The 14,599-nt window shown below is 41.2% G+C and overlaps 1 protein-coding gene across 4 annotated transcripts in view; it reads right to left on the bottom strand.

The window, feature by feature from the left end:
- FAM168A (family with sequence similarity 168 member A) overlaps positions 1 to 14,599 on the bottom strand; it is a 201,358-nt gene that overhangs the window by 17,431 nt on the left and 169,328 nt on the right. For all 4 annotated transcript variants that reach the window (XM_036746209.1, XM_036746211.1, XM_036746208.1 and 1 more), the window contains one exon: positions 13,298 to 13,423. In XM_036746209.1, coding sequence (XP_036602104.1) covers positions 13,298 to 13,423 — 126 coding nt within the window. The remainder of the gene's footprint in view (positions 1 to 13,297; positions 13,424 to 14,599) is intronic.

The following is a 14,599-nucleotide window of genomic DNA, read 5'->3' as shown; positions in this document are numbered from 1 at the left end:
ATCATGTATCTTTTTTTTTTTTGGCAGGGCAATTGGGGTTAAGTGACTTGCCCAAGGTCACACAGCTAGTACAAGTGTCAAGTATCTGAGGCCGGATTTGAACTCAGGTCCTCCTGACTCCACGGCCGGTGCTCTACTCACTGCGCCACCTAGCTGCCCCCTGTATCTTTTAAGCTAAAGAAGCTCCACGGTTCCCTTGTGACTCCAGGGATAAGACACGAGGTAATCTACGTAACATTTAAGGTCCTGGATAATCTGGCTCCAGCCTCTCTTTTCAGAATGATCATACAGTACTCCCCTCCCACTATCTACATTCCAGCCAGAATGGCATTAGGTACACATGATTCCCTATACACTATAGTACATCTCTTGCTCAATCAATTATTCAGTAAGCACAGGGCTAACCTCTGAGAATACAAAAAAAAAAGCAAAACACAATGCCTACCCTCAAAATCTAAAGGAGAAGCAACAAAAAAATATGTAAAAACAAGCTATAAAGGAGAAAAATAGAAAATAATTAAGAAAGGGAAGGCACTAAAATTAGGTGGGTTTGGGAAAGGCTTCCTGTAGAAGACAGGCTTTTAGCTGGGCCTTAAAGAAGGCCAGGGAGGCCTTTAGGCAGAGATAAGGAGGAAGAGCATTCCAGGCATGGGAACAGCCAGAGAAAATGCCCAGAACGAGGAGATGGAATATCTTGTTTCTTAAAAAGCAAGAAGGCCAGTGTCAATGGACCAGAGTATGTGGGGAGTAGGATACAAGAAGACTGGAAAGGGAGAGTTATGAAGTTATGAAGGGAGGAGAGTTATAAAGTTATGAAGCCAAACAGAGTCTTTTGTATTTGATCATGCAGGGACTACTAGGGAGCCATTGTAGTTTACTGAATGGGGGAATGACATGGTCAGATCTGTGTTTTAGGACAATCGCTTTGGTGAATGAATAGAGGATGGATTGGAATGAAGAGCGACTTGGGGCAGGCAGTCCCACCAGCAGGCTATTACAATAGATCAGGAAGGAGTTAATGAGGACCTGTACCAGACTGGTGGCAGTGTTAGAGGACAGAAGGGGCATATTTGCAAGACGTGGCAAAGATAAAATAGACAGGTCTTGGCAACGGACTGGACAAGGCAGACAGAAGTAGTAAGGAGTCCAGGATGGCAGCTAGGTTTTGAGCCTCAGAGGCTAGGAGGATGGTGTTGTCCTCTATAGTAAGAGGAAAGAAGGGTGGGGAAGAAAGGGTTTGGGGGAAATGATAATGAGTCCTGTTTTGGACATATTGAGTTTAAGATGTCTACTGGACATCCAGTTTGAAATGTCTGAAAGGCAATGGGAAATGTGAGCCTGTAGGTCACAAGAGAGGTTGGGGTAGGAAAGGTAGATTTGAGAATCATCGGCATAGAGATGGTAATTAAATCCATGGGAGCTGCTGAATACCAAGTGAAATAGTATACAGGGAGAAGAGGGCTCAGGATAGAACCCTGAGGCACACTTATGATGAGAGGGCATGATCTGGATGAGGATCCAGCAAAGGAAACTGAGAAGGAGGAGTGTGATAGGTAGGAGGAGAACCAGGAGAGAGTGATGCCTCAAAAACCTAGAGAGAAGAGAGCATTCAGGGGGAAAGGGTGATCAACAGTATCCAAGGCTGCAGGGATCTTCTATGCATTTTTTCCTATGCTACTACTTCCCTCCCTTAGTTCTAGTTTTGTCCACTCTAGCACAAGTAGGATGTTTCCTCCTTCTGCCCTAAGATAGTCCTTCATGTATTGGAAAAAAGTCACTCCTCACCCCTCTCCCTCATTCTTTTCTTCCTTAGGCTGAATATACCTCTCAATTGCAATTCGACTTTCTACACTGTAGCTTCCCTTTATGATAGCTGCATTGTAGACAATCCTCTCCCTTTCCCTTCACTTTAAAGTTCCTTGGAGATGTGCAAGATTCAGGCAGATATATTCTCATTAGCCCTGGCTAGTAGCATGTTGTGCCTGGTCTTTTCTATCTTTGGAGTCTTTTGAGTTTGTAACTTGGCATCACCCTCAACTCCTCACAATTAGTTACCAAATCTTGAATTTCTACCTTTATAACATCTCTCACATCTGACCCCTTCTCTCCACTCATGCAGCCACCATCAGGGTCCAGGGTCTCATGAACTTCCTAGATTTTTGCAATAGCTTCCTAATTGGTCTCCCTGCCTCAAATCTCTCCCTACACCAGTCCATGTATGAGGTATTTACAGAAGACTAAAACCTCTGGTACAAGGGCTTGTTGATCCACCTGTGGTGTCCACCTTCACCCAACTCTCACCTGTGGCTCCAAGAAGCTGTAGCATGTTCAGCAGCCACACCCTGGTAAAACCACCTCAGTAGAAGGGCTAAACCAGGCCGAATGTAACTGACAGGCCTCAAACCCATTAGATGGATGTCTACCCCAAGCATGTGAAGACATCTCCCAGCAGAATGAGTGGATGAGAACAGTTTGTTCCAACAGCCATGAAGGTGGCTAAAGCAGGCACTCTGGAGCGCTTAGATCTTGGTCAGACATTGAAGACGCCAAGGTCATTCACTCCATCCAGGGCCATCACCAGTCCTTCACAAGCCTTATAAATAAATAGCCTCAAACACTGAAGAAAAAATGCTGTATCTTCTTATAACACATTCACATAGCTTCAAAAAATTTGCATAACCTAAAAATTAAAAAAATAGCTTTTCAGTATCAAAGAGAAAACCTCTCTAAACCATAAATTAAATAAGAAGCCCCTTGTGAAAGTTCTGTCCCTGGCCCAACTAAATGAAGGGAAAACACACGTTTTAGAAAGTTACAATGCACACATAGTTGTTCAGGAAGCAAAAACCTAAAATATGCATATGTGTGTGTATGTGCGTGTGTGTGTATGTATGAGAAGATGCTATTAATTTCATGAAGAAAAACAATTTGATATTGTGAAAAGGGTACTATTTGAATCTCTTTACAAATTTTTCTTAAACGACAATCACCTTTTACCTTTCCTGAAAACAGTTTTCTTCCAAATCCACATACTAATTACATCTAAAAGAAACTAAGCCAGTCTGATTCACGAACCACTTTGAACAGTTTGATTTCAGTCATTATTTGATGGAGAGTTCAGAGGTGAAGTCCAAAGTATCAAGAAAGACTTTTCTACTCAGAAGCATTCTAGATAATGGAAATCACTGGTCTTGTCCATGTACAGTGAATATCAAAGTACAATGATTCAACTGTCATATAAAGCAGAAGTACTACAAATCTGTTGTTCTGAGACACTGCCCACAAGATAAAGGTTATTTGTATTTTTAGTGACCTGTATAACATTCGCTGAAATTCACATTCAGCCTTTTTCACTAACTGGAACACCACTTCCCTCAACCTCTGGGGATGGGGATGACAATACTCCAAGTTCAAAGCATCCTTGTGCTTTAAATTTTTTTAAAAATTTTTCTGACAATAGATTTTGCTTTCTAGTTGACAAGAATGGCTTCTGCCAAACCTTCAAAGCACATTCTTTTTGCAGGCCCCCTTTAGGTTTAAGAACATTCACAGCAAAGCTCATTTTTGCCTTCAAAGTTTCTTCACGTTTTTCTCCTCTCTATTACAATCTCTTTTTGATGAAACAAGGACATACTAAGGATCTTCAGTGTTAAAGCCACCTCTGCTAAAACAATCTTCTGTTTCTGGAAGAAGTCATTTGGAAAATAAATTGTTGGGTCTTATATTTAAAATACAGTTTGCCTCCAATTACCTAAACTGGGGCAGTGAAATAATCACTATGATTCTGAAAATCTTCCTGATCTCCAGGTTGCTGAGGTGAGGGATTATATGAAGAGAGGCATTTAGGCACCTCCAAGCACAGTCCAGGGCTGTGCTCAGAAAGGGGCAGACTGATGACAACCCAGACTGAAGTAGGTGCCTCCTCCCAAGGATGGAGGCACTGGGGTAGCTGCTACACGCTGGGAGGCTTTCCCTCCAGTTCTCCCACTTCTCCCTTTTGCATACTGTGGCCATTCTGCTACCATTCTCTCTGACCTGCTTCTTTTGAACATTTCTCTTGCCAATGATGTCATGACTTTCATCCCACTAAAGGAAAAACCTAGGAGGTCATATTTGGGATAAAATGGTAAATTCAGTTGATTTCGTAAGCTCTGGGCACTGGCATATAAATAACTAAAAGCAAAGACATATTGCCTTGTTATTTCCTCCTGTGAAAAACCAGACACTTCTTCCGCAGATTCTTCTCTCTGTGTAATGCTCGATGTCCTCACTATAGCGTCTGAGTGAACTGTTAGAGCCAAGCATTGTCTATTTAAGCGTTCATCAGATCAACAAGTTTCTCCCATACTTATGAAATATTCTGTTCTTAGTAAGAGCTGACATTGATGAGACAACATTAAATGTGTTTCTATAAAGTTGTAACTCTATTTTTAAATAATAAATAAATCCCTTACATAGCTCACTATTTAAAAGATTTCTATGATAAATTTAAAATCACAGATCATACATTCTCTGAGTTGGAAAGTGCCTCAGATATGATCTAGTCCAATCCATTGGCTCCTTGTATAACAACATTAAAAGAGTTCTAGAGGTTACTGACATATGAGGATATAAGAATAGAAAAGCACAGTATGAGGGGAACTTTCTAATAAACCATCCCTCCTGAATGGAATATTTGTTTTTTGAGATGAAATGAGTTCCTATCATTGGAAGTGGTTAAGTAGAAGTTGGAGGATCACTTCTCATGGATGTTGTACAGACTGGATTAGATCATCTCTGAGGTACTCTCCCCAAACCCTCATTCGTACTGGCAGGCTGGGTCCCCCAAGGAAAGCTGTTTCTCCCCCTCCAGGTTTTAGGCACTAACACTGAGTGGATAAGGAAGCAGGTGTCTCTTTAATACTTTTTGTTCACAAATCCTCACCATTGGGCATCCAACAATGATTATCGGTTGATATGAATTAACAAGTCAGACTTAATTAGCTTTTATTTATCAAAGCAGGAAGAGAAGGATTCCCCTAAAATGATTCTATCTCAGGGGCTTGGCTGGAACTGCACCCTGCAAGGCAGATCTGCTATCAGAAGGTCCAGGTTCCAAGATGGCTTGCTATTTTATACAAATGCTCTTTGAGGCATGACTAAGGCTCTTCAGCCAATCCTGATACAATTCCTATGCAAAGTCATTTCATCCAATGGCTTTCATTTCTTCCACACTGGTTACAGACTTTTCACACCTAGTTTAATACCTTCGGGTTGATTCAAAAGAGGTGTTCTCACATTTAAGTGAGGTGGGGGATTAACTCACCTCACCTTAGTATAAACACCTTATAATATAAATATGCTATGTGATATATGTGTGTGTATGTATACGTATGTATACACACATACAGGGTGTCCATAAAATCTGTGTGCAATTTAAAATAATTGTAACTTTGTAAGTATATGTGATAGAAAGAATCTGTAACAAGGATTAGAAAGCTTGATGTATCTAGTTTATTTTTGTCTTTAGAAATTTTATGTTTATTTTATTTTTATAAATTCAACTTAAAAATTACTTATTTTTCAGGATTACTGTTGACCCATGGCTTCACTAGAAGAGAAAGCAAACTGTGTTCTTTGGTTGGCTGAACTAAAATCTACCACCGCTGTCCAAAGTTTACCATTTTCTTGGCCTCCACGTTTGCCAGATTTGACTCCACTGGATTTCTTTTTATGTGGACATGTGAAAACTCATGTTTATTCAACCAAACCTCGATCTAAAGAAGACTTGCAAGCTAGGATAACTGATGTGATTGCGGGCATTACTGAAAATCAGCTTGAAAATGTTTTCCACAAACTACAGAATTGTATTACCCTTTGTATTAGTAATGATGGTGGACATGTTAAAAATTAACAAGAACAAAAAAAAATTAAGTGTTTCTTCTTTTGCTTTTAACAGATTCTTTCTGTCACATACAGTTACAAAGTTACAACTATTTTAAATTGCACACGGACTTTATGTACACACACACGTTTCAGTTGTGTCCAACTCTTTGTGACCCCATTTGGGGTTTTCTTGGTAAAGATCCTGGAGTGGTTTGCCATTTCCTTCTCTGGGTCATTTTACAGGTGAGGAAATTAAGGCAAACAGGGTTAAGTGACTTGCCCAGGGTCACATGGCTAGTAAGTGTCTGAGGTCAGATTTGAACTCAGGAAGATGAGTCTTCCTGACTTCAGACCCAGCACTCTATCCACTGAGCCACCTAGCTGTCATCTATGTGTGTTCTTGTCTGTGTATACAAACACACACACACACACACACACACACACACAAATACCTTATGATATAAACACCTTATAATAAAATAAGGATATTAGACTAGATGGTACCTAGGGGTCACCAGCTCTCCCAACCTGAGTTATATTTTTCTTCTCTGATAATCTGTATTCTAGAATCTTTTCCAGCCCTGCCATTCTATGTTCTAAAGCCCTCTCTAGTGCTGACATATTTCTGACCTGAAATATGCCTCCCACCCTACAAGCACATGTTAGGCCCTGTACTAAGTGCTTGAGACAGAACAACAATTAAAACTCCCTTGCCCTCAAAGTGCGTTACTTTTCCTCCAAGTTCCCTTCCCACAACTGGCCCTAGTTCTACTCTCTGAGTTCACACACGATGAGTCTCTTCCCTTTGCTCCAATGGACTTCTGATATCTAGAGGCAATAATTGCGTTCACAATGAGTCTTCTCTTCTTCAAGGTTAATATCCTCCATTCCTTCAAACCAACCCATGCATACGCAGCATTTGTCTGGCCGGGTAACTGGGAAGAGATGAGTATGGGAGAAAGAGAAGGATAGCGTTTGTCTTATCTTACCCAGTTGGGGGATACTTTTTTTAAAGTTGAATTTTATTTCGTTTTCAAATGAAGATGTACCTTCGCTCCCTCTTGCCTGCCCCCACTCCTCATTGAGACAGGAAGAAAAACAAAATCTTGGGGGATGTCTTCTAACTGAATTTCCTGCTCAAAGCCCAACTCTTTAAGGACAAAATCATTTTTTTGCAATAAACCTTTCTGATGGGTAGAGTTGCTTAAGGGCATGCAGCTAGTGGCAAAGTCAGCACCAGAAGTCCTTTAAAACTCCCTCAAAGGCCTGCTGTTGTTGGGAAACCTAGGTTTGAACACCAGCTCTGCTACTCAGTAGCTATATGACAACGGACAGACCATCCCCTCTCTGAGCCTTAGTTTCCTGATTTGAAAAATGGATACAATCATCTTTGTATTATATCCCTCAGAAAGCTGGAAGCGGAGTGCTTCATAAATTGTAGAGCGTTGTAAAAAGGTGAGCTCTTATTAGTACTAGTGGTAATGACAAAAGAGTTCTGGTATCTGGACTAGTCTCACTTTTTCTAAAAAGCAAATAAGCATTCCCCCCGCCCAAAAGTTACTTGTGTTACAAAGCCATATTTTCAGATACTAGGTGTGTGTATAGCAAATCTGATCACATGTTAGCGTTCTCCATGACAGAGATGCTGAAAGACAGCTTGTCAGAGAAGATACTGCTGGATTGTGACTGTAAGCCAATTAGAAATAACATCATCACTCATGTTTACAGGTTACAAAGCATTCTCCCATCCATTAACTCATTTTGTTCTTAGAACAACTTTTGTCATAGAGGCTGTGCATAGATTATCTCCATTTTTACTAATAAGAAAACCATAGCTTAGAGAGAAGAAAGGGCTTGCCAAAGTTCACAGAATGAATCACAGGCAGATCCATGACAAGATCCCAAGTCTTCTGATTCCAAGGCCAGAGCTCTGTTATGGTCTGCTGCCTTTGTCCATACCAACATTTATAAAATATGTTTGGAAAACCATTTTCTAATGCCTCATCATGGTGGGCTGATGATCCTGGTTTCTCAAAGACCACATCAGCAGGGAGAAAGCTTTGTCACATCCTACCAAACTGGGAAGGCTTTGAGGATAGGCCCAAGGATGACCTACCATCAAAGCATTAATTCTGCCAAGCTCAGAAAGGATCATCACCAGAGAGATGGTTACAAGTTAATTCTGTGTGTGTGTGTGCGTGTGCGTGTGTAGGCAACAACTCATGAAAACACTAACTGAGGTATGGAGTGGCTACTTTCTCTTTCACTCATGGGAGGGAGGATCCACTTGGGTGAGATTACAGATCTTTGAAGTACTGGCATATCTGTAAATTATATTAGCATGTAGTGAGAATAGATGACTGAAGTCATAGGGGCAGGGAGCAGTGGAAAGGGAAGGAGCCTTTCCCCCTACCCCTTCATAAGCTTGAAGAGGCAATAAGCAAAGAAGATTGAAAAGAACACCAGATTTGGGGTCAGAAATCCTGAGTTCAAGTCCTAATTCTCATTCCCTGCGTGGCCTACAGCAAATCACAGTCTCTCTGGGCCACGATTTCCTTCTCTATAAAAGCAGAGAGTTGGATTAGATCATTTCTAAGGTCCTTCCAGCTCTAATATTCTATGGTCAGATATAAAACAAATGATCTTCTCCTTAGAATTCACCAGTGGATACAGAAAAATTAGTCTGACGGAAAAGGAGAGGAGCTTCACACACAGCCCCAGGGCTCTTTTTTTCTGTAGATATTAATTTGAATACTGCTCAGCACATACAGAATACAGGACTGAGACCACGAGATGAATGGATGGTACTTTTCTCTGCATGGATGACAATGTCAAAAACAATCCTCACCACAGACCCAAGCAGGCCTCAGGCCTCTGGGAGCGAACCACTCCAGGGTTCATGTGTTTCTTGGGGAGTTGAGGTTCTGCTCTTTTGATCACTAAAAAAAAAAAAGATTTTTTTAAACATGTGGGATGAAAATCTTTCTAAAATGGATTTTACATGTCTTTCCTTGCCTCCTTAAATAGAAAAAAAAATGAGTACACTGTAACCTTTCCTAATGGCTCAGGATCACCACTCAAATGGCAAAGGTTGTCTCTTTGCTGAAATGGAGCTAAGGGAGTGAGTGGCTTAAAGGGAGCAAGGAGAAAGAACAAGGGAGCACAAGCCTAGCAAAACGAATCAGCCAGATCAGCTGAAAAGAGTAGTTTAAAAAAAATTCATCTCTTAAAGAGTCTACAGTATTATTATTAACAATAACAACAATTTGTGATGATATCTTCTCATCAATCCCTCTGATGGCCCATCATAACACGGAAGCGACTCATGGTTCCCAAAGCCTATATAACAAAGAGAAACAAAACTATGGCTGTATGGTGAGGAACAGCCTGGCTGACACATGGCACAAGCAGAATTCAAACCTAGGCCTTCAGGCACCAAATTCAGAATGTAGAGTAGAGGAAAGACTGATGGATTTGGAGTCAGAAGCTCTAGATTTAAATTTTGGCTCTACCACTTACTATCTGTGTGACCAAGAGCAAGTTGCTTAACTAAACCTCAGTTTCTTCAACTGTAAAGTGATAGGGTTGGATAAGATGATCTCTAAAATCTCTTCTACTTCTAAATCTATGATCCCATGGCCTAAAGAATGGAGGGATTGTAGTACAGCAGGGGAGGGAGTATTTATAATGATGAAATCACATCCTTAAATTATGGATAATTAATAATAATGATGTTAACAATAATAACTCATATTCATATAGCATTCTGAGGTGTAGGGGACTCTTCCCCCTACAATGTGTGGCTCCAGTCTGCTGGGTTTGGGGAGTTTTTGTATTTTTTAAAATAATTTTTCCTGTCTTCTTTCTTGTTGGGCCACCACATCCCCTGTTATCATTATACCTTCCTATAACAGTCCCTATTCTTTTCCCTTCTAATCTGCTACAGTCTGTAAGACCAAATAGCCAAGCTTATTTGCATAAAGTATAAAACAAGATCAATAAATTGACTTTGAATGAGGGCCTGAGGTACTCCCCTATGAGTGAAGAGTATTGTTTTATTGCATGGGCTTTTTTCTGGGTCAGGTTTTGAAGACCTATGGTTTGAAAAAAGTTTTTTAATTCAGAATCCACAGATTTATAAAATGTTACTGTTAGAAGGGACCTTAAGAAATCACCCAGTTCAACTCTACCATTTTGTAGATGACGAAACAAAGACCCACAGAAGCTGATTGATTTGAACAAGGTCAGGACGTTGAACCCCGGTCTCTCGACTCCTAATCTGGCGCCCTTTCCCACTGTACCACATCATCTTCCAGTTAACTAAAGTCACACAGACTCAGCTCCGTACACAATAAGATAAATGTGGTTCCTCAAATTCTATTATATTGAAACCGTTTCTTAAAAGAATCAGAGGGGGAAAACTGGAAAAATTTTAGTGAGACTGTCACATAAAACCTCCAGCTTAAGCTTTCTGTTTAGCCAGTTCTCTTTGAGGAATAGACCCAGCAGCCTCTGGAAGCCTTGGCTATCTTCTCAAGAGAACAAGGCAATAGATCTGATTTGTCAGCCATAAATAAAATGAGTCTAGTGATTTTTAAATGGTCACTCAGATGTCTGATTCTGACCCATTACAATGGCACCCACCTATCCAAGACAATTCCAAAGGACCCATGATGAAAAATGCTAGCCACTTCCAGAGAAAGAACTGGTGAACTCTGAATGCTACTTGAAGCATATTTTTTTCACTTTCTTTATTTTTCTTGGGGTTTGGGGGGAGGATCTGTTTTATTTTGCAATGTGGCCAATATGGAAATGTTTTGCATGACTTCATATGTATAACTGATATCAAATTGTTTGCCTTCACAAGGAGGGGAGAGGAGGAGGGAAGAAGAAAATCTGGAATTCAAATTTTTAAAAAATGAATGTTAATTTTTTACATGAAATTGGGAAATATTTAACGAGATAAAAATACGTTGGAAAAAGAAAAACAAACAACAGCACCCATCTGCTAAGTTTCTGACAGTAAAAGAACAGCATTATTGTATTACTGCACAGTTGGATTCTGGGGAACTTGGCCCAATTTGTGAACCCAGATCCAGCTATGCCAAAGAAACCTTCAATCACTTAGTTGTTGTCCTGTAGGGCTCATACTCTGGCTCTTGGAGATTGCTCTGAAAGAGGTTAGACATTTCTAAGCAATGACTGCGTCATGGGAATAATAATAGCAACAGCTCCCATGTATAGAGTTCTCAAGGTTTACAAGGCACTCTTCCTAAAACAACTCTGTGAGGTAGAGAGTACAAGTACTATCACCCTTTTACAAGGTCTAGGTCTCCTGAGAAATCCAGTGCTTTTCCCATTACTGGGGCAGGGGGCAGCTCTGAAGATGACATTTATCAGACAGGTAAATTACAGTCACTTCCATGTATGTCAATATACTCAAATATGTATAAGTGTACTGAGGAAGTCTGGGGCAAGAGAAAGAGGGGACTGTGCGTGTACAAAGCACGTTTTGCCACTTCAACAAGTCATCTCCAGCGTTTCCATCCCCAGTTGGCACGTGGTTTCACCTCACGATTTTCTATTTTAGTCAAATGGTCCTTAAATTAAGGTGTCTAAGAAGGACCACTGACAACTTTAAGTTTAGGAATATGGAAATGAAAGGTCAAACCACCATTTCTTGGTGGTTAGCTCTTCTCAACATAAATATTCACATCAGGTGTGACACAAAGTACCAGACTCATAAATTGTGTGACCATAGGTAAATCCCTCCACCATTTAAAGTCTTAGTTTCTGCACTTGTAAACTGGGCAGGATAATAACAACCTACATATGAATGTCATTTTAAAGGTTACAAAGTGCTTTATAAAAAGCAGGGACTATTTTTCATGTTGTGTTTATACTCTCAGAGCCTCACCCAATGCTTTGTACATAACAGATGCTTGATAAATGCTCATTAGATTGGATTTAATGGATTCTCTCAACCTGGTCTCATAACAACCCTATGACGTAGAAACTATCCATGTTCTTGTCCTCATTTTACAGATGAGGAAACTAAGTCAAGAGACGTCAAGTGACTTACACTCACAGAGGTAGAAGATGTCAGAAGCAGGATTCAAACCCAGGTTACCCTGACTCCAAGTTTAGCAGTCTACCTGTTGTGCCACACTTCTTCTAATACGTGTAGTACCCATCTCACACAGATGCTATACGGATCAACTGAGATAATGCGTGTGAAATAATTTTGTAACTGCCAAGCTCTATAAAAATAGGAGTTGTTGTTATTTCTTCATCATGGTATGGAGGTGACTCTTAGGTTTTAGAAAGCTATGCCAGCTTAGTTCAAGGCCCTACGGACCCAGCAACAGACGTCATGTCTGTCGTCTAAGGACCAGCCCGGCAAAAGCTGAAGAGACTTATCATCAAGGGATGGTCAGCAAGTATGAATTGTTTCAGCCACCGTAACACATGAATACCCAGGTTCAAAGGTAGAGAGAAGGCAGCTAGGTGGTACGGTGGATAGAGCGTCAGGCCTGAAATCAGACACTTACTAGCTGTGTGACCCTGAGCAAGTCACTTAACCTTGCTTACTTCAGTTCCTCATCTATAAAATGAGCTGGAGAAGATAGCAAACCACTCCAGAATCTTTGCCAAGAAAACCCCAAATGGGGTCACAAAGACCCAGACATGACTGAAACAACTTGACAGCAACAAAAGGTAGAGAATGGTTGGCTGGGATTTGCATTGGTGCAAAGAAACACAGACAAAAAAACCAATTCTTGAAACACTAATCTAAGTACTACAAGCCACTCTAGTTCTCCAATCCTTCCTTTGTGTAAAGCATTGATCCTGGGTTCTCAAGGCTATACCAGCAGAGCATAAGCTCAGGAAGGTCTTGCATCAAAACTGAAAAGACTTCCAATATAGGCCCAGTATGTTTATCATCTAAGCACCAGACTTGCCAAGTATGGAGAAACTCATCACCAGAGGGACAGCAGAAGATGGCTCTTAGCAACTCTTAAGTGTCATTTACTAAAGCGTGGAAGGGCTACAATCTCTACCACTACAGGAAACATCCTCACCAAGGAGATCCCTGAAGTACGAAAGTATAATTAATAACAAATAATTAGATGATGATGATAGAGATTACTTAAAAGCCAGATTGAGGGTTCTGGAATCACTGTCTTGGTCAATCTGGCTATCTGTTTGGCTAGGTGGGCCCCTTCCTCTCTCATCCTTCCCCATGCATCTCATCCAGAGCTCTCAACTTAACTGAAGACAAGAGGATGGTCTTCTCAGACAAAGAAGCCCATCTGTTAGGATCAAGTATTTGAGTATTTACAAACCAGTCCCTTCCCCATCCCCTTGAAAAGCCCGCATGGTTGGTCCTCTCCGGGGGAGGAAAAGCAAGGAGAAGGAAAGCAGTATTTACTGAAAGCCGCCGACGAAGCTTGGTAAGTTCGGTTCTCGGTCCCAGTGTCCACCGGGAGGTGGAAGGTACCTTCAGTGGCACAGGACGATGAGGTCTGGGGCCAGGCCTGTTTCATCAGCAGCGTGGCTTAAGTGGAGACACAAGAGAGGCATTAGGCAGAAGCCATCACAAATCATACAGCATCCCCAGCTGGAGAATTTAAATACCTACCCCCCTACCTCCACCCTCTGTCAAAAGCATCTTGTCAACTGAGAGTCCTATCAGAATTCCCTAGGACTAGTAGTTTCCTAATTCAACAAAGAAAAGACTGCAATACTGGGACAAAACTTACCAGAATGGGGTGGTAGTATGCATTTAGCTAAGAAGGAAGTACATGGCTCTGGAATATTTTTTAGAACGATTATCTATCACTACCTAGTACATAGAGTCCCAACTAAGCTGGGTAACTTGCTATCTAAATGTACCTTGGACCATCACCACGTCATTCGCTCTTCTCCATACCTTGAACGTCTTCCTCATTAATCCCTGCTGAAGTCCTCCCTCTCCTTGATGACTGAACTCTAATGCTCCCTCCAGGAATCCCCTTCCTTTGATCTTTGGCTCTTAGCCATCCCACCAACTAGAAATTACTTGGCCCACTTTGCCTCCCCTCTTTGTGCTCCTGTGTTCTACTCGGTATTAAAGCTGTCTGCATACACACCATTCATGATAACGATGATGGTCTCATATTTACAGAGGGCTTTAAGGTTACAAAGTATTTTCCTCACCACAACTCTCTGTGAGGCGGACAGTGCAATTACTGTTATCCCCATTCTACAGGTGAGGAAACCGAGGTTTAGAGAAAGAAATTGACTTGTCCAGGGTCATACAGCTTGTGTCTGAGTCAAGCCTCCTTCACTATTTACACTACACCTACTGATCCCAATGAGTCTCCTGAGGTCAGGGATCGTGTCTTATTTCCTGATCATAGATCCCTGTGCAGAGCAGGCACTAGATACATATTTATTGATCTAGAATGGACTGAAGGCAGCAACATGCAGCAGATCCAAGCATCTAAACATGGAAAGAGACTTAGAAAACTCATTCAGTCCAAACCTTCATTTTACAGATAGAGGACCTGAGGCTCAGAGAAGGGAACAGGACTTGCCCAGGGTCACAGCTAATGGGCTGTGATAATAATAGCTAGCATTTATATAGCGTAGAACCCTGGTCTCCTGACTCGTAGTCTGGTGCTCTTTCCACTACATGCCGAGCAATAAGAGAATCGCAGGGTTGTAAGGGGCCTTGGGTCATCTAATCTAA

The sequence above is a fragment of the Trichosurus vulpecula genome, chromosome 2, assembly GCF_011100635.1.
Source record: "Trichosurus vulpecula isolate mTriVul1 chromosome 2, mTriVul1.pri, whole genome shotgun sequence".
Lineage (NCBI taxonomy): Eukaryota > Metazoa > Chordata > Mammalia > Diprotodontia > Phalangeridae > Trichosurus > Trichosurus vulpecula.
Note: the sequence above shows the minus strand (reverse complement) of the source record. Positions and strands in the feature narration are given on the sequence as shown.